The 20,857-nt window shown below is 38.8% G+C and overlaps 2 protein-coding genes across 2 annotated transcripts in view; one reads left to right on the top strand and one right to left on the bottom strand.

The window, feature by feature from the left end:
* Positions 1 to 13,265, top strand: part of LOC140245376 (m-AAA protease-interacting protein 1, mitochondrial-like) — a 42,724-nt gene extending 29,459 nt beyond the window's left edge. Inside the window, exon 7 of the transcript XR_011902329.1 lies at positions 13,252 to 13,265. The gene's annotated coding sequence lies outside the window, so the exon portion shown is untranslated. The remainder of the gene's footprint in view (positions 1 to 13,251) is intronic.
* LOC140245626 (phosphoethanolamine N-methyltransferase 2-like) lies at positions 1,639 to 20,822 on the bottom strand. Its single transcript, XM_072325189.1, has 3 exons — positions 20,658 to 20,822; positions 7,553 to 7,691; positions 1,639 to 2,108 (listed from the first exon to the last, which is right to left on the bottom strand). The coding sequence occupies exons 1-3, from the start codon at positions 20,820 to 20,822 to the stop codon at positions 1,639 to 1,641; spliced, it is 774 nt and encodes a 257-aa protein (XP_072181290.1).
* Positions 20,823 to 20,857: the final 35 nt, after the last annotated feature.

Genomic DNA, 20,857 nt, shown 5'->3' with positions numbered 1-20,857 from the left:
TACAGGTTGATATCCTAGAGTGGAGCATTATACACTCTTTTTGTTTTGTTTTATTATTTTACATGTTTGTTTTGTTTTATTATTATACATAAGCATCGTGGTCTAATACAGTGCACTCTTGTTATAATGAACACGGTTGTAACAGAATACTGGTTACACCGAAGTAAAAATTCACCATTTTCAGCTGTATGTATTTTTATTGTTTATTTGTTGGGTTATAACTAAATTTTGATATAACGAAAGAAAACTGCCGGTCCCGAGGACTTCGTTTTATAACGGAAATCCACTGTATCAGTGATAAAACACCAAAATTCCAGCCTGAAGCGACAACTCCATAAGTGTACTGTTGACTTCATCAATCACTACATGTACATGTATTTGCATTGCCATTTGAATGCATGTAGCCAAGCAGCAGCATGGGCAACTGTCTCCTTTCCTTACAAAATCTTTAGAGTATACTGTATGCCCCTTATATGGGACAAATACTAGATGGAAAATAGAATTGATACAAAATATTATCTTGAGTAACCATTATCATTATTGAATAATAATTATATCATTAGAAATATATAAAAGCGCAAAGTTTCTTGCATTGCCGTGTGCCTTTGCAACATAACAAAACATTTCTGCATAAAATTATAGCCGAGATAATTGGTAAGAGAGTTGCAGCTACACATGGAAGTGCTTTGACTTGCAGTTGCTGGAGGAATTACATTACATTGAGTCAGAATATGACTGGCCATCGTTGAATGTTGAATTTTACAGAATTTGGTTAAAACTGTTTGCGTATGGGCGCTGTAAACTTTCACATCGTATAATACTTGAAATTCATATAATTACTGAACTGTCACTGTCACTGTCGATGCAATCGAACAAAGTATCCACATGTCCAACACGTTCGACAAAATATAAGTGTGTGAACGAGATCATTATACCATGCCTGTGCTGACATACACTGTGAAATGCAAGTGAAGTTATGTCCCGACTTGAGCATTAAAATGACAAATTATGTCATATTGTACATACAATGTATTGTTATGCTTTCTTCTTGTTGGTGACGGGTATTTGCTTAGAGTAAGAATAGCAAACTGATTTGAAATATTGTACCTTGTGAGCCTATGTTGTTTCTGTTGTATTTCTCATCACTTTAGGTTTGGTATTACCGATCCATCCCCACCCATGCACATTTTAAATGATCAACAGGATGACTATAATGTACATTTGACACACGAAGTAAATATGATTAGCAGAATTCCAATTTTCATTTTTTATTTCTTTATTTTTTTAATTTATCCATTACATTGTATTACAGTATTATTATTTTTTTTTTCACCCAAGTAAATATGATCAAACGTACTTCGAGTTTTCCCAATTTAAGTTCCAAAGCCATTTCAGACTTCTTTCACCAGAATAATATCCACAAATGTAGAATCTGACTGGAAAAATTTGGTCGTGAAAGAAGACTTCATGAGGGAATTAGATGTAAGCCTACAAGATAAATTATTCTAACAAATTAGAATTCTTGATCACAATCTGCTTGAACAAAAAGAGAAAGAAAGACGGTTTCATGGCATAAGAGTTCCTGAACCCTGTATCCTTTTCAACAAAAGTACTCTGTCCAATCCACTAATTGATGGACTATGACTCCCCTTCACATGCTTGGAGTGTCGCGTCCTCCTGCAAGCAGGATTTAGAAGAGAGAATCACTTGAAACTCTTGTCCCGCTGAACTCGTCTTGTCTTCCATCTTGACATCGGCGAAGCCAGCCTCTCGCAGTGCCTTCATGTATTCCTCGGGGTCCCACGTGGCGTATTTCATCCAGCCCATCGAGTCCACAGTCTTCAGACCCTCCAGGGACAGGACTGTCACCATTAACCCTCCCGGCTTGAGAACCCGCAAGAGGTCTCTGGCGACTAGGGGAATGTCGGGCCAGAAGTAGTAGCAGTTGGCGTGAAAAATCGAGTCCATGGAATCGTCGCGGTAAGGCAGACTCGCCACGTTTCCTAGGACCAGCTCCACTTTCTCATCTTCTATTTCTTGCGGCAGATTGTTTATGGCTTCAACGACCATGGCAGGAGAAAAATCAACACCATGCACTTTCCCTACGCCTTTAGTAGAATGCGATAGAGGGGAACAGGGAGAAAGAAAGAAAGAAAGAAAGAAAGAAAGAAAGAAAGAAAGAAAAAAAAAGAATACCGTAATCAGTAAAATTTTCATTGTTGACATTTCGTCAAGGGAAAGGTCTGCTCCAGAAATGTTTATTACAAGGTGTTGGCCGTACGTCAGATCAATTAAACCAGTTGTGTCATTTGAATATTTTTTATTCAAGGCTGTTGTATGTAAACACTGCGTGTGTATGCGTGTGTGCGCGCATTTAGTGGTATAAGTTTTCCAGAACTTTTACAATGTACGCCTAAAGAGTATATAAATGCATAAGGTTTTGCATTTTCCAAAGTCAATGGCTTTACAATCGATGCTGTATAATACAGTTTATGGGTCACAGATTTCGAATATCGACAACTCTATTCACTTGCTCAGTGTTTCGACAGAGTTCAATTATAGTTCACTCTGATTGTGATATTTGCGATAAGACAAGTCAATTGTCAACCAGACTCCAATGGGCATGTACTGTAAACATTGTATTCGTAATCATGTTGGTTACACCTAAAAACACATTGGAAATATGATTTTATGGCAGTTTTGATATTCGTGCGGAATTCCGAGCCGAGATGTCAACGTTACAATGTGCAATATCAAATAAAAAAAAAATAATATATATATATATATATATATATATATATATATATAAACCGTTTCGCTATTAGCAGTTCTAAAACCACGTCAGAAACCATGTCTTTCTTCACATCAGGCGATATGTGACATGCACAAGGTATAATGTATTCACATGAGTCCCTCTTTTGGAGGGGGTTGCGATATTTCTTTTGATACCGCTATGTACTACATAATGAATCTTACCATAAACTGTGATAATTAGATTTTAATAATTTATTTTATATAATGGATTAAGAGAGGAGGGTGGGTTGGCTGTCGATATCTTCGAAAGAAATGTGTAGTTTCATATTTTTTGTCACTCTACTATCATTAGTGATGTGCTCTAAGGTAGAGCTAGTGATGTACATGCTTATTTTTTCGTTTGTCTCTGCATTGATGTTTAAAGGTTTCATCCTTGTATTCATTGGCAACGCCAAATGTGCACATTTGCTCCTAAGGAAGGTCACATGTTTAAAATAAATTGAACGTACCGAAGTGTCACCCGCACAGGTTGAACCTATGCATCCCTATGTTCTCATATTTACCTATGGAAAATTGTTTCATACATTATCCCACCTAGTGTCACATTCCATTCGCATTTGCAGTGCCCCAGTACTTCTTAATTGTTCACTTGTTATTCGCATTTCCGAATTCCATGCATTCACGTTGGTGTATTTTTCCTCCCTCTTGCATAAACATGTTTTTCCAATGTCGGCATCAACTGTCCAGGTGCATGTATGTCTCAAAGACAAACATGTTTACGTGTCTTCTACCATTTTGTGTCCAAGTCAACGGCAATATGGCTTGTCCAACATTGCTGTACATTCTGTTACATTTCCCAACGAAAAATAGGATGAATTGCTTTGAGTTTTATCACAATGAATATGAGTAATGCTTTTGTAGATGTTCGGTCATTGGAAGGTGAAAGTTCTGTAACCATTACAAATAATGAGAACGGTGATAATTCTGACATTTTTTTTTTAACCACAGAAACCGATGAATTAAAACTTGATTTTGATCCTAATGATATCCCACCTCACATGTTTTCTACAAGTTACTGCTTAGAAAAAGATGTCATTACATTATCCAATTCGGACCCAAATCAAATCTTTTTTTCTCATTTTAATATTAGGAGTTTAAACCAACATTTTGATCAACTTCGCTTATTCATTGATGAATTACGATTCACATTTGGTGTCATCGGCCTCAGTGAAACATGGTTACAGGAGGTGTCTCCTTCTTCATTGTTTCATATTGATAGATTCAAACTGATTACAAATAATAGACCGTGCAAGAAAGGAGGTGGAGTTGGTTTTTATGTAACAGAAAATTTAAACCATCGGTTATTAGAAGAGTTCAGTTTTATGACAGAATTTTTTGAAAGTATTTTCATTGAGATAAAAGTACCAAATAAAGGAAATGTAATTGTTGGGAGAAATTTATAGGCCACCAAACTCTAATTTTACTGAATTTGGTGAATTAATCCACGGTATTTTGTCGAATAACTATTTCAAGAATAAATTATGTTTTCTTATGGGTGATTTTAATTTAAATCTTTTAAATTATGATAATCATAATTGCCAAGAGTTTCTTAATCAACTGTTGTCTAAGTCTTTTATTCCTCTCATAAGAAGACCTACAAGAATCACCGACCTCTCTTCTACTTTAATAGATAATATATTTGTTAACAAGTCATTTTCTGATATTTCATCTGGTATTGTTGTTACGGGTATCTCTGATCATTTTCCTGTGTATGCACTTATTGGTAGTATCCACCCTCTTGCTGACAGTGTGCAAAAAAAAAAATCCGGTTTTCGTGTTATGTCAGACTCGAACCTGAATAGTTTTAGAGAAAGGTTGAAACTCGTTGATTGGTCGATTGTATATAATAAAAATGACGTAAATCTATCTTTTGATATTTTTATAGATATTTTGATAACTCAGCTTAATATTGCTATCCCTTGTCGTAAATTCTCTAACTCAAATCATAAAAAAGTACCCCGGCAGCCATGGGTTACAAAATCACTTTTAAAATCAATCAATAAGAAAAATAAACTTTATCATAAATATCGCAAAGTACCCACAGTTACAAATAAGTCCAGATATACTCAGTATCGTAATATCCTCACTTCTGCATTACGGTCAGCCAAACGGATGTATTTTATGAATCAATTCGACAAATGTAAATTTGATGTGAAGGGTACGTGGAGGGTGATAAACCGAGCGTTGGAACGTAATACTGATAATAACGTGCCTAGTTATATTCAAGAGGATGATGTTCGTATTGATGACCCCATAGATATAGCTGAAGTTTTCAATGATTTTTTTTGTAAACATTGGGCCAAACCTGGCTGATAAAATTCCTGAAGCACAGCGAGAATTTCACTCTTTCCTGGGTAGTAGGAATATGGAATCCTTATTTTTTGTCCCAATTGTCGAAGATGAAATAATAAAGATTGTTGATAAGTTAAATAACAAAAAAAGTTCAGGTTATGATGGAATCACAAACTTCTTGGTAAAAAATGTGATTCATGAAATAATCTCGCCTCTTACTTATATTTTCAATCAATCCTTATCTACTGGTAAAGTTCCTCAAAAAATGAAAGTAGCCAGAGTTGTTCCCATTTTTAAAAAAGGGCGAAAAGACCTTGTCAATAATTATCGCCCCATTTCTCTTTTAACTTCTTTTTCAAAGATACTCGAAAGACTTGTGTATAAACGCACCCTTAATTTTTTTTCTTCAGGCAAAAATATTTACTGAATCTCAATTTGGATTTCGGAAAAAACATAGTACAACTCACGCATTACTCAAGTTTATTGATAAGATAGCTCATGCTATAGATGATGTTTCTCACACTGTCGGTGTTTTCCTTGACTTCTCCAAGGCGTTTGATACAATAGACCATGACATTTTACTTTATAAGTTAAATCATTACGGAATTCGGGGAAGGGCGCTAGAATGGTTCACTGATTATTTAACGAATAGAAAACAATTTGTAAGTATTCACGGTCACGATTCCCAACCAAAACTGATTTCTTGTGGTGTTCCACAGGGTTCCTTGTTAGGCCCACTTCTCTTTATTTTATATATTAATGATATCCAGAACTCCTCTAAGATTCTCTCCTTCGTTTGCTTTGCAGATGATACAAATTTGTTCTTCTCTCATCAAAATCCCGATGCGCTTATAAACATAATAAATAAAGAACTTGTTTCTGTCCAATCTTGGATTTTTGCGAACAAATTATCCTTAAACATTGATAAAACTCAGTATATGTTATTCAGTAATTCGCTACCTGTGTTACCTCTCTCTGTCAAGATAAACAACATTGATCTGTCACAGGTCAACAATACAAAATTTTTGGGTCTTTATATCGATAGTGATTTATCTTGGAGAACCCATGTTAATTATGTAAGCAGAATTATTGCTAGAAATACCGGGGTTCTTAACAAACTTAGCAATTATTTTCCAAGTAATATTCTACAGAGCATATATTCAACTTTGATATCTCCCTATCTCAACTATGGGATTCTGGCGTGGGGAAATGCTTCTAAAAACCTTATCGATTCGTTATTTCTTGTACAAAAACGAGCTGTTAGAATTGTTAACCACACTGGATATTTATCCCACACGAACGAACTTTTTGTAAGTAATAAAATTTTGAAAATTCCCGAGTTATTTTATTACAACGTCGGCCTGTTTATGTTTCAATTTTCAACTGGCCAATTACCAGACGTATTTTCCCAAATGTTTACAAGAAATCATACAGTTCATGATTATCCAACTCGTCAACGTTAATACGCATATCACCTTCCACGTACCCGAACAATTTTCGCAAAAAAAAAACATTATGTTCGCTGGGCCCAAATATTGGAACGAACTCCCTATGGAACTTGTAAGTTGTACCACTGTAACCTCATTCAAACGAAAACTGAAGCAATATTTTTTAGCAGCTACATTGTACGGCATGCATAGTGTATAGTTCTTGTTGCTCTTTACATGTTACCCCTTGTCTATCCCACCTTAGTCCGGCGGGATCCTAACCATGAACACTATTTTTGAACAGTCTGCCTGTTGCGCTGTTCATGCACCTATTGTTCCACTCGGTTATCGAAACTCTCGCGCGTGACAGCTGTCGGTTACTATGGTCACACGGAATGCTTGGTTTTAGGACCCATGCTGGAATGTTACTTCTGAGCTTTCGGTATTGTTTACAATCACGACAAATCTCATTATCCCACCTTCTACTTATGTATTTATGACATACAGTTACGCCATTTTCTATACTCTGCAACACACCCCTTGAATCTCTGCAGTTGTTGTTCACTGCTGCAACATGTGACCTTTCTGTTTTCTGTATTTTTATTTAGTGACATATATTTAATTGGATTTTTTGTTTTGTTTGTTCTAATCGGTTTCCCCAGATATAGTTGGTCTTAAAAAAACATCCGTACTTTAAACTTCCCCTAATCTGATTACTCACGGGACCTGCGGCTGTACAAGCTAATGCTTTTACGCAGGCCCCATCATATTTTTTTTCACATTATGACCACAGTGTAATTAGCATGCATACAGACCTCGTGTTTATACCAAATCAAACTTCTGTACATTCTGATGAAGTCTCATCTGAATTATGTTTTGTATAATTTTCGTATTCATATACTTTATTGTGATATATGTGAGAAATATGAAAATAAATTGAAATGAAATGAAAAATATCACATCGGCAAACAAATCTGAATCGGCAATTTCCACCGTATGTTGTCTGAAATCTCGCTCACCCTTTTCCACGTACTCTGCCGCTTTTTTCAAGCCGATTCCTGGTCCAAATCCAAGTTCCAAAACATGATGGTCTGGCTTGATGTTGCAGAGAGCTGCAGCTTCTTCTTCCAAATATGCATTCTTCGGAAGCATAAATCTCTGTAATTGGAAAAGGAAAAAGAAAGAAAGAAAGAAAACACACACACACATTGGATGTGTTTCAGTTCCTGCGCAAAAATGTTTTAAAAGCAAAAGCAAACAATAGCTTGGAGCGTTTCAAATTAGGCTATTACCGGTAGGGTCCTAATCAAAACGTTCTCTGCTGCCCAGAAAGGTAAAATCCATAATATTGACATAAAGAAGAATGGAAAAATACAAACAAACTTTAAACTTTAGAGCAGCCTTACAGTCGTCAGCAAAAACAATTCCTTCTGATTTTCAAATTCCATGTGAATAGTCTGACGCAAATTTACTCGTACACTATTTTCGTTCCTACATTAAATTTTATATTAAATGACGATGAATTGATAATAATAAATCAAAATAAATCTCAATGACTTATCAGGACAAACCGACCGAGAGTGAAAACATGGGATTCAAAAGAGCGAAGCAAGGGGCTTTGGGGTGGGGGAGGGTGTAGATACGGTATATTAGGTCTGTATTCCGGCTACTTATATAGCTAGTGGCTCGAGAGAAACATCAGAAATATTGAATGTTTGCAAAAGTGAAGTTCTGAAAAACAGTTTATGGACCTACACGTTCAAGACCATGTGGCAACAGAGTGTAGACAGAAAAATCCGTCTGTCCGGAGGAATCTTTGTTTTATCATTTTATTTATTTATTTATTTTTTTTTTTACTCCATTCCGCGAAGCCAGACGTATCTCCGCGGAACATATGAGGGGGAGGGGGGGGGGGGAAACATAATTATAGGCCTATAAACCCGCGAAAAGATCGATCTTCCGGTCATTTGAATTGCGTTTAGACTTCAAAACTACAAAATCACATGTTAGATATCTTGTGTTTCAGCTCCATGGCAAAGGGGATGGTTAGTAACTGATCAGTGGGAATCAGTGGGAATGCTGGGGGGTGATTGTTCCAATCCTTGTGGGATTCATTTAAGAGTACATTATATATCTATTGTTGTGTGAAAATCATTTGCTTCAGAATGATCTCATATTCAAGTAATGTGCAGTTTAATGTTTTCAGGTTAGCATGCCTGTACAGTGACGGGACGATCGCCCTGTCACTGTACAGGCATGCTAACCTGAAGCAAATAATTTTCACACAATAGATATATAATGTACTCTTAAATGAATCCCACAAGGATTGGAACAATCATCCCCCAGCATTCCCACTGATTCCCACTGATCAGTTACTAGCCATCCCATTTAAAAATGGTAAATTTGGCATTGATTTATTGAGAGGGCTATGCACACTCTTGGTGGAACATCCCTAATTTTGTATCAGAGAAGGGTGTGTGGGTTTTCACTTTGTATAAGTCCATGGAAGGGGATCTAAAGGGGGGGGGGGTGTGGGAGGGGGTATCCCCCTCCCACACGAGGGAGATTTTGAATTTTCAGACCTGAAATTCAGCGATCTGGTGCACACTTTTGGTGAAATTTAAAAAAAAAAAAGTATGGAAAATAGATATTCATAGAAATGTGAATGATCATTAAATCTGGGTATAATCAGCTCTTGTTCCGCGTGTGCATCATCACTGTGTGATAACTATAATTACATGGAATGTGATGAGGTATCAGACAAGTGCGTAAGTCATCTATACAGGAGACTAAGCGGGGGAAGGATGTGATGGGTCTGGAGGATGTATTCCCCTCCTACATGAGTGAGCTTTTGCATCTTTATGACTGCAATTCAAACATCTGGAATGTCTAGCTCACACTTTTGGTGAAATATGTAATGTAATGTAGCCATAATCAATGCATGGGGTTGAGGTTAATATAGCAAGGGGGAGGGTTTTGGAAGGGGGTGTCCCCAAACCCCTCCCATTCGAGAGAGCCTTTGTGTTTTAAGGATTGAAATGAAAATGATATTGTCTATAGACAATTACAGTCATTTATCTATGATGGAATAGTTGAAAAACTGTCAAACAAAGAAGCATAAGCCTACTAAATGTAGTGGGGGAATAAAGGTAAACTGAAAGAGGATATCCCCTTCCCACATGACGGAAATTTAGAATCTATTTGAATTGAAGTGACAGATCTGATGCGTACTTTTTGGTGAAATATTCCGAAAGTGTCAATCTCAAAAGTCTACTAAGTGTATGGAAGTTGGCCTAACGGGGGAGGGTGTGGGAGGGGGTATCCCTCCCAAGCTAGGGACATTTTCTATTTTCAAAATTTAAATTAAACAATCTGGTGCACTTCTGGTGAAATATCTGGACAGTTTCTATCAAAAACAAGCAAGAAAATTTTCCGCATCGTGGGGATTTTTTGTTTTGTGTTGTTTGTTTGTTTGCTGTTGTTGTTGTTGTTTTTTTTTTTTGGGGGGGGGGTGGGGAGGGTAGGGGTACAGTGATGTGTTTGCATAGCCCCCCCCCCCCAATATTTTTATTCCACGCAGGATTGACGCCATCTAATACTCCTGTGGCATTTTTACAATCCAGTTGACATTATGATCTCGTAAACACATTTTTGATGGAATTTGGGAAATTACGTATCCCCGAAGTGTACTGTGGTATACTAAGCGTTGGAGGGGAACTAAGCGGGGAAATGATTAGGGCCTAAATGAAAGGAGGATATATTCCCACACGAGGGAACATTTTTTGAAGTGAAATGACAGATCTTTTGATGAAATAATCATTTGGAATTGATGTCAATCTAAAGATATGTACCGGTACTAAATCTATGGGAAAAAGATAAGAAAGGGGGATGGTGTGGGAGGGGTATCCCCCTCCCACGTGAGAGAGGTATATTGTATTTTCAAAATTGAACTGCGACAATTTCTTGCACAGTTTCCATTGGTTTTGGTAAAATATTTGGACAGTTTTCCATACAAAAAAGCAAGAAAATCTAAGACATATCCCGAAAATTATTGGGAGGGGGGGGGGGGGTATTGCAACTGCCCCGCACCCGTGGAGCTAGCTTTTGCATTACTCTATAATAGAAAGGGGAATATCGTGGGAGGGGGTATTTCCCTCCAACACGACGCAGATATTTTCAGAATTGACCGGTGCACACTTTGGATGAAAGACTCCTGGAACAGTTTCAAATAAAAAAAAAAAAAATCACATCTTGGAAATCACTGTGTGTGGGGTGCAAAATGATATGTGTGCTCCCCCTAAATGAGGGAACTTCTGCATTTTTAGAATTGAAATTCAGCAATCTACTGAGCCCTCCGTGCAGGTAGCATTTGAAACATTATTCAATAAAAAATAGGAAAAGTAAACATCCCGGGACAATGGGAATGCTTAAATAGTGTTATCTGCACTATAAGCTTGCACTTCAGCAAGCTTGATGGGGACACACCTCCCACACTGCGGAGATTTTGCATTTTCAGAAGTGATGTTCAGCGATTTGATGCACACTTTGGGTGGGATATTTGGACAATTTTCTATTTAAAAAAGCAATTTCCCTGTTTAAAAAAAATAAATAAAAGTTGGGGGTGCAGAAGCACCCCCAACTTTCATTTTACATAGGGGTGCTATGCCGGCGCCCCCTGCTCCAAAAGGTCAGGGATGCTGCAGCACCCCCAGCACCCCCGGCTCCCAGGGGCTTGTTCAGAGAGGCCGTATACATTAAATGTCAACCGTAATTCATGTCTTTCTTCGATCTGCATGCGCGTTTACAAGATGCAGGTCTCGCGATCGCGATCCTGTTGCCCCCATTGACGCTGTACGACTGATAATACACCGTGAAAACGATCACGTGGGACTGCGACTCTCTGAACATAGTGACGGTCGAACTCGGTCGGCCTCGGGCAATTCCACATGTCGGCTTCTACGCAAAACTTGTGGCCAAGCATATTATTGATTCGTTTTAAGTTACAATCATTCTGCTTCCCGGCCATTTCTGGCTGTCAGTATGTGTACTAAATACATACTTGGAAGCTTTACCCAAGCAAGTAGGGTTGGGGTAGCCCTGGAGACCGCGCCGCCAGGCGCGGTCCTGGCGGCTTCCCAGCAGTTTCGCTTATGTGAGTAACGAATAGCTCCCCTATTGCGCTTGTGCAAGTGATTGTGAATTCTGTGAACATCGCATCGGTGAGCTGCTTATAAGACATCATTTTGTGCATCGGAAGCAATGAAATGCATCAAACAGTCGCCGATGATAGTCATTTAGGTTTCATCGACCCATGTAAATATTCCTAGTAGTTTCTGTCGAAAAATTAAGGAAATATAGCGCCGCAAAGGCACCCGTTTGTTCAACATGAAGATCTGAATGGGAGCACGGCGCAGCCGCCGTGGCGGCTGTCGCAGTTAGGGTTGGGGGTACCACGTATCGTCACCCTAAGGATCTGTATAGCTTGTTTATTCTAAAAATATAATACAAATCCGCCTAATTCTTACCTCAAATATGCCATAAATACTGCAGTTTTGAATGTCGTGACCGTCTCGTTGATTATGAATCTCCGTTTTAAAATACCGCAATTTTAGTGCGTGCGTTCCGTTTTCTTCGCGCAGCTAAAAAGGGAACCTTGCGATCGGCACCCCCTCTCCTCCATAGGTATACACGTGAATTTCACAGCATAGGTAATACACGTGAATTTCACAGGCCATAGGTAATACACGTGAATTTCACAGCCATGCGTCGTTACTGATCGGATGTGTAATTTTTAGCTTGGTTTGTTTGAGTTTGAGTTTCGTTTCTTCGTTTTTATTGTTTTTATAGCTAATGACACTTAATCCCGCGCGTACTTTTTCGTTCTATACGCAAACAGCCATGATACGCAGGGTGTCGATGGGAAGGTGCCCTGCCGATAGGTGGTGCCCCAACCAAGTGTAGTAGGCCACACACACATTGATGCACCACCCTATACAGTACGTGACAATATACCAAATCATTCAGTGTATATACGCTAGCTTTGCAATAATACTGTGTATACAAAATGCTCATACACTGTAGACAAGTCAAAAGTTGAAGAGCAACACTCACAGTAGAGTTCAAGCCGCACAGAGTAACTGATGATCTTCGCCCTGACAATACATACCTTCACCAGCCATCCGACAATACCTCTTTGCGGTTGCCTGAGGTTTCTAGCAAGTGAATCTACGAGGGACATTTTTGACTACTGAACAACATGTGATAACTCCAGTTTTAGTTGTACATGTACCAAGTACCTCAATCTGCACACGAACTCGTATAATGTTACACGTTGGAGTTTGTTGTGCTGTGATTGTTGTGAGTGTTATATGATATTGTTCTTCCTGTATTTCGTTCCTCCCCTCCTTTTTTTTCTGCTTGTGTTTACCAGATCTTAAAATCTTTTTGTCAGTATTTTCTTGAGACTTTCATTGTCGAGAGAGGCAAAAGTTCATCTATCATTCAGTTTGAAAAGTCATCAAGAGTAACATTGTATAGTAACACATTAAGTTCTTGCAATGAGAAGCTGAAGTAGTATGTTGAATACACCATGTAGATCATAATGTTGTTTGTTTGTTTGTTTGTTTGCTTTAAAATATTTGTTATCATCTTTTCAGAAGCCTGTGGTCTCAGAGGAGCAAATGGGTAAATCTTTCAGCTTGGAAGCTGTCGAAGAAAGGTATTCAAATAATAATCTCGCATAAAGAATATATGCTGTATACTTGTATTTTTTTGAGACTGAGATAACAAGTTTTGTTTGCACCAAGGGAAAGTGTTACTCCACGCACTTAATGGATACAAACCACCATATCCCTAAACTAGCCTGGAGCTAGCATTCAGTTCTTGAATATACTGTGGCAACACATTGAAACAAACACACACACACACACACATGCACACACATTCACGCAGACAATCAATTTCTCTCTACCCATCTTGCATCTTTAGAGATCACTGTGCTTCGTTTCTTGATCAACCACTGTAGGGTTCGAAATTTTCCCGTCTTCCATCGATATAAAGATGGCTACCACTGAGTATAGCTTGCATTTGACTTTGCATTCAGTGTCCACTACTACACGAGGGCAACTTGTGTAATTGTTTTCTTTTTCTTTCTTTCTTTTTTTGTACAAATTGTACCTCAACTGAAGTTTGTAACGTCAAGCAAGGTTAAAAGCCTCTCTGTTGAGCCGTTTTGGCAGATAAAGATTCTATTCTCTCCCAGACAAAAGAAGTGCTAATAATTTGTTGACATATATTTCACCAGAAGGTATTATTTGGTTTACCCAATCTTGAGTTCAGCATCTTTTTTTGATACACTGGTAAATCCAGGTACAGTATGAATGGACTGGCTATAAAGATTTGTGAACCCCCATTTCATGAGTCATACTGAATTATAATAATAATAATAATAATAATAATAATAATAATAATAATAATAATAATAATAATAATAATAATAATAATAATAATAATAATTATTATTATTATTATTATTATTATTATTATTATTATTATTATTTGATTATTATTATTATTATTATAATAATTTCACCTGTTAGATGAGTATATATATAAATATATATACATATATCAGGGCTCCACACTAACTTTTATTTTTGGGGGCCCAAAGGCAAACATCCGACCAAATTCTTCATTTCCGAAATTTTGGTGGCCCGACTTGAGTTTTTGGTGGCCCTGGGCCACCGGGCCACTGTTAGTGTTGAGCCCTGCAATATATACAGTATATATATACAATGTATATATATATATATATATATATATATATATATATATATATATATATATATTATATATATATATATATATTTTTTTTTTAACGGACTCTTGGCAGGAAGGAAATGATGAAAGCGACTATCCTCTTTTTCTTGTTTTATGAAAGTAGATGTTTGACAGAGTCACATAGAGGAACAGTAAAATCTTGACAAAGGAGTTGCAAAACAAAATTTTGTCAAAAGGAAGTTATGTTAATCTATTTACACTGCATTATCATTTTTCTTTGCATGCAGTAACAAAGTCATATACAGTACATTGCATATCATGCATACACTATACTCTTGTGCTTCAGAATAACATATCTGTACATGCAAGATTTTTATACTTCACTCGTAGCAAATACAGAATAAAAGGGACAGTATCAATAAAACAAGCAGTGAATTGCAAGATGACATTTTATTATGTCAAGGTCATCAGACATATTAATATTAGTACAGTACATTGTATAAGCAGTGTAGGGTTTAGCCTGTAATCCAGCCTCTCTCAGATACAATGTTATACACTGACTTGAGGTCTGAACTGCTGCTGCTGGCAGGTCAATTGTATGGGGTGTGTTGGAATTGACTTGTTGAGAAGCTACCTCAGTACACCTTTATTCCATTCTCAATTACAGATATTAGCCCGTGCTTTAGGAGGAAGAAGATACAACGTGTACAATAACTTGTACAGGTTGATATCCTAGAGTGGAGCATTATACACTCTTTTTGTTTTGTTTTATTATTTTACATGTTTGTTTTGTTTTATTATTATACATAAGCATCGTGGTCTAATACAGTGCACTCTTGTTATAATGAACACGGTTGTAACAGAATACCGGTTACACCGAAGTAAAAATTCACCATTTTCAGCTGTATGTATTTTTATTGTTTATTTGTTGGGTTATAACTAAATTTTGATATAACGAAAGAAAACTGCCGGTCCCGAGGACTTCGTTTTATAACGGAAATCCACTGTATCAGTGATAAAACACCAAAATTCCAGCCTGAAGCGACAACTCCATAAGTGTACTGTTGACTTCATCAATCACTACATGTACATGTATTTGCATTGCCATTTGAATGCATGTAGCCAAGCAGCAGCATGGGCAACTGTCTCCTTTCCTTACAAAATCTTTAGAGTATACTGTATGCCCCTTATATGGGACAAATACTAGATGGAAAATAGAATTGATACAAAATATCATCTTGACTAACCATTATCATCATTGAATAATAATGTATATCATTAGAAATATATAAAAGCGCAAAGTTTCTTGCATTGCCGTGTGCCTTTGCAACATAACAAAACATTTCTGCGTAAAATTATAGCCGAGATAATTGGTAAGAGAGTTGCAGCTACACATGGAAGTGCTTTGACTTGCAGTTGCTGGAGGAATTACATTACATTGAGTCAGAATATGACTGGCCATCATTGAATGTTGAATTTTACGGAATTTGGTTAAAACTGTTTGCGTATGGGCGCTGTAAACTTTCACACCGTATAATACTTGAAATTCATATACAGTAATTACTGAACTGTCACTGTCACTGTCGATGCAATCGAACAAAGTATCCACATGTCCAACACGTTCGACAAAATATAAGTGTGTGAACGAGATCATTATACCATGCCTGTGCTGACATACACTGTGAAATGCAAGTGAAGTTATGTCCCGACTTGAGCATTAAAATGACAAATTATGTCATATTGTACATACAATGTATTATTATGCTTTCTTCTTGTTGATGACGAGTATGTGCTTAGAGTAAGAATAGCAAACTGATTTGAAATATTGTGCCTTGTGAGCCTATGTTGTTTCTGTTGTACTTCTCATCACTTTAGGTTTGGTATTACCGATCCATCCCCACCCATGCACATTTTAAATGATCAACAGGATGACTATGTATAATGTACATTTGACACACGAAGTAAATATGATTAGTAGAATTCAAACTGTTATTTATTTATTTATTTATTTATTTATTTATTTATTTATTTATTTATTCATTTATTTATTTATTTATTTATCGATTACATTGTATTACAGTATTATTTTTTTTTCACCCAAATAAATATGATCAACGTACTTCAAGTTTTCCCAGTTTAAGTTCCAAAGCCATTTCAGACTTCTTTCACCAGAATAATATCCACAAATGTAGAATCTGACTGGAAAAATTTGGTCGTGAAAGAAGACTTCATGAGGGAATTAGATGTAAGCCTACAAGATAAATTATTCTTACAATGATCACCATCTGCTTGAACAAAAAGAGAAAGAAAGACGGTTCCATGGCATAAGAGTTCCTGAACCTTGTATCCTTTTCAACAAAAGAACTCTTTCCAATCCACTAATTGATGGACTATGACTCCCCTTCACATGCTTGGAGTGGTACATCGCGTCCTCCTGCCATGGGCGTAAATCCCGGGGGGGGGGGGGATGGGGGGATATATCCCCAAGTACCAAGTGCCAAGTACCATTATATCCCCCCCCCCCGAAAAAAAAAAAAAGCTCAAGCGCGCGAAACCGAGCGCTTTAAAAGTTCAAAGTTCCTTATATTTATCAAAGAGTGTGCAGCAGATCTTTCAATTACAAAAGCTCCCTCATATGCAGAGGCGTCGATGGAGGGGGAGGGGAATGGTTCCCCCATAAAAGTATTGGGGACAAACAGATCATTTTGCTCCTCCTCGTAACTCCCGGGATGTGGAAATGTTCTTACTTTTTTTGATAGAAGACTGTCTAAATATTTCACCCAAAAATGGCTGAATTTCAATTCTGAAAATACAAAATCTCCCTCGCGTATAAGAGGGGGATAGGCCTCACCCCTCCCATATACCCTCCCCTAGTCTGGTTTCCAGACCCTTTGCCAACTGGACTCCGCGGCGACGAAGTCGCCGCCTTTGCCGCAGGCAAAGGCGCCTCTGCGCGAGAAAATCAACTTAAACTATACTAGTTTTCAACGTTGAGGGCGTCAATATCATGGATAGCGAAATAGTATGGTCAGAGGGTCTGGAAGCCAGACTAACCCTCCCCGTTCAATCATTTCTACTTAATACACTTTAGATTGACAGATTTCAAAATGTTTCATCCAAAGTGTGCACCAGGTCTGTTACTTCAGTTTAAAGAAATGAAAATGTTCCTTGGGTGGGAGGAGATATCTAGATACGATGGAGGGGGAGGGGAATGGTTCCCCCATAAAAGTATTGGGGACAAACAGATCATTTTGCTCCTCCTCGTAACTCCCGGGATGTGGAAATGTTCTTACTTTTTTTGATAGAAGACTGTCTAAATATTTCACCCCAAAATGGCTGAATTTCAATTCTGAAAATACAAAATCTCCCTCGCGTATAAGAGGGGGATAGGCCTCACCCCTCCCATATACCCTCCCCTAGTCTGGTTTCCAGACCCTTTGCCAACTGGACTCCGCGGCGACGAAGTCGCCGCCCCGCGACGAAGTCGCCGCCTTTGCCGCAGGCAAAGGCGCCTCTGCGCGAGAAAATCAACTTAAACTATACTAGTTTTCAACGTTGAGGGCGTCAATATCATGGATAGCGAAATAGTATGGTCAGAGGGTCTGGAAGCCAGACTAACTCTCCCCGTTCAATCATTTCTACTTAATACACTTTAGATTGACAGATTTCAAAATGTTTCATCCAAAGTGTGCACCAGGTCTGTTACTTCAGTTTAAAGAAATGAAAATGTTCCTTGGGTGGGAGGAGATATCTAGATACTTTCAATTAACGGAGGATCCCCCCCCCCCTAAAAAATAGTATACACTTCTGGGATTGAAATTTCAACAGATTACATCATAAATGTGTTTACGAGATATTAATTTGTTGCTGCCAGTAATTGCCAGCAGTTGCGCCCGGTGCGCCCCCATCCCTTAATTTCCCAAGCGAAAAAATTAAAGCTACAAACGGCAGTTTTTGGACTGTAAAATGTCAAAATTTTCAAGCTCGCTCACTTCGCTCGCTCGCATTGAATCGTCATGCCATTCTCCTGTTGTTGCTGCCGGGTAATTGCCAGCAGTTGCGCCCGGTGCGCCCCCTCCCTTAATTTTCAAAGCGAACAAATATAGCTACAAACGGCAATTTTGGGACTGTAAGATGTCAAAATTTTCAAGCTCGCTCGCATCAGGGAGGTGGGAAGAGAAACACCTCCCTGCTCGCATTTAATCGTTATGTCATTCTCCTGATGTTGCTGCCAGTAATTGCCAGCAGTTGCGCCCGGTGCGCCCCCACCCCCCCCTTAATTTCCTAAGTGAAAAAGGTACAGCTACAAACGGCAGTTTGGGGACTGTACATGGACTGTAAAATGTCAAAATTTTCAAGCTCGCTCGCTCGCATTTAAGCGTCATGCCATTCTCCTGATGTTGCTACCGCGTAATTACCAGCAGTTGCGCCCGGTGGGCCCCCCTTATTTTTCAAAGCGAAAAAAATATAGCTACAAACGGCAGTTTTTGGACTGTGAAATGTCAAAATTTTCAAGTTCGCTTGCATTTAATCGTTATGTCATTCTCCTGATGTTGCTGCCAGTAATTGTCAGGAGTTGCGCCCGGTGCGCCCCACCCCCCTTAATTTCCTAAGCGAAAATTATAGCTACCAACTGCCGTTTTGTGACTGTACAATGTCAAAATTTTCAAGCTCGCTTGCTTCGCTCGCTCGCATTTAATCGCTATGCTATTCTCCTGATGTTGCTGCCGGGTAATTGCCAGCAGTTGCGCCCGGTGCCCCCCCCCCCCCCCCTTAATTTTCAAAGCGAAAAAATGTAGCTACAAACAGCAGTTTTGGGACTGTAAAATGTCAAAATTTTCAAGCTCGTTCGCTTCGCTCGCTCGCATTTAACCGTTATGTCATTCTCTTGATGTTGCTACCAGTATCAAATTGCCATGCAGCAAATGCACTCGGTGCGCCCCCCTTAATTTCCAAAGCGAAAAAAAAAAAAATATAGCTACAAACGGCCGCTTTTGGACTGCACAATGTCAAAATTCATGATCGCGTTCATGATCTTCAGTGTAAGAATTAAGACAAGAAGTTTCTCTAAATGATACCATTTTATAGGCAAAATTGTTCAATAATAATCTACATAAAATGTACTGCTACCTTAAACATGTTGGACTGTTTCAAGTCGATAGAAAACGAAAAAAAAAAATGAATCAAATTGCACCATTTACAACATCAATGTGCGAAAAGTTCTCACTGTGGGAGGGGGAAACCCACGCCCACACCCTCCCCCTTGCTCGCATCTCTCCCTCGCATCTATACCGCTCCCCGATCAAATCCTGGCTACGCCGGTGATAGGCCCCACTATTTAGTAAGCCTTCACAGTGATGTCGCACAGGCCAGAGAGGTGACGTGGTGCACAGGCGGAGCAAGAGCTGAAATACCACGATGTAGTCATTCAATTATCTATGAATATTTCTTTTTCTTACTTGTTTTTATGGGGAAAAAATCCCAAATTTCATCAAAAGTGTGCACCAGATCGCTGAATTTGAGGTCTGAAAATGCCAAATTTTCCTCGTGTGGGAGGGGGATACCCCCTCCCACACCCTCCCCCAGGCCGCTCCGCTCCCTCGCACAGATATTCAAACTCAAAAGTCCCTCCCCTACCCCCCATCATTAAAACGGAACGATGCCCCTGTGATGAGTGCTTCACCGTGACTTACTTAAATCAAGAAAATTGAAGAATACAATTAATAGTTACAGGAAAATATCTAAAATACGTTATTCAAGAAATGGATATCCTTATTAGCATGTTATTGAATTTATTTGGGCATTATTCAGGGCTGCGCTACGTTTTTGAAGGGGGGGGGGCAAAATCGCCTGTCAGTCAAGAAGAAAGAACATGAAAAAACAAGAGAAACAACAACAAAAACGTCTTCATACTTTCAAGGTTTGATTTTCCGCCGAAAGTCGGCTGACAAGAAAAAACAAACAAACAAGCAAAAACAGAACAAAAATTCGTCATATTTTTGCTGCCACTTCCCTCCCACTTTGCATGGAAAAGAGTGGGACATTTGATCCCTGTAAAGTGTGTGTGTGTGGGGGGGGCAAGCTCCCCCCCCCCCCCCCCCCCCCCGCCCCGCGACGAAGTCGCCGCCTTTGCCGCAGGCGAGAAAATCAACTTAAACTATACTAGTTTTCAACGTTGAGGGCGTCAATATCATGGATAGCGAAATAGTATGGTCAGAGGGTCTGGAAGCCAGACTAGTAATCGTGGTGATGGTGACTATCGCCAATCATCCCCCCCCCCCCCCCACTCCTCAGTACGGATTTACGCCGTTGCCTCCTGCAAGCAGGATTAGAAGAGAGAATCACTTGAAACTCTTGTCCCGCTGAACTCGTCTTGTCTTTCATCTTGACATCGGTGAAGCCAGCCTCTCGCAGTGCCTTTATGTATTCCTCGGGGTCCCACGCGGCGTATTTCATCCAGCCCATCGAGTCCACTGTCTTCAGTCTCTCCAGAGGCAGGGCTGTCACCATTAACCCTCCCGGCTGCGTATTTTTTATTTACACGC

Source organism: Diadema setosum, chromosome 22 (assembly GCF_964275005.1).
Source record: "Diadema setosum chromosome 22, eeDiaSeto1, whole genome shotgun sequence".
Taxonomy (NCBI): Eukaryota; Metazoa; Echinodermata; class Echinoidea; order Diadematoida; family Diadematidae; genus Diadema; species Diadema setosum.
This window is presented reverse-complemented; position numbering and strand designations above follow the sequence as displayed.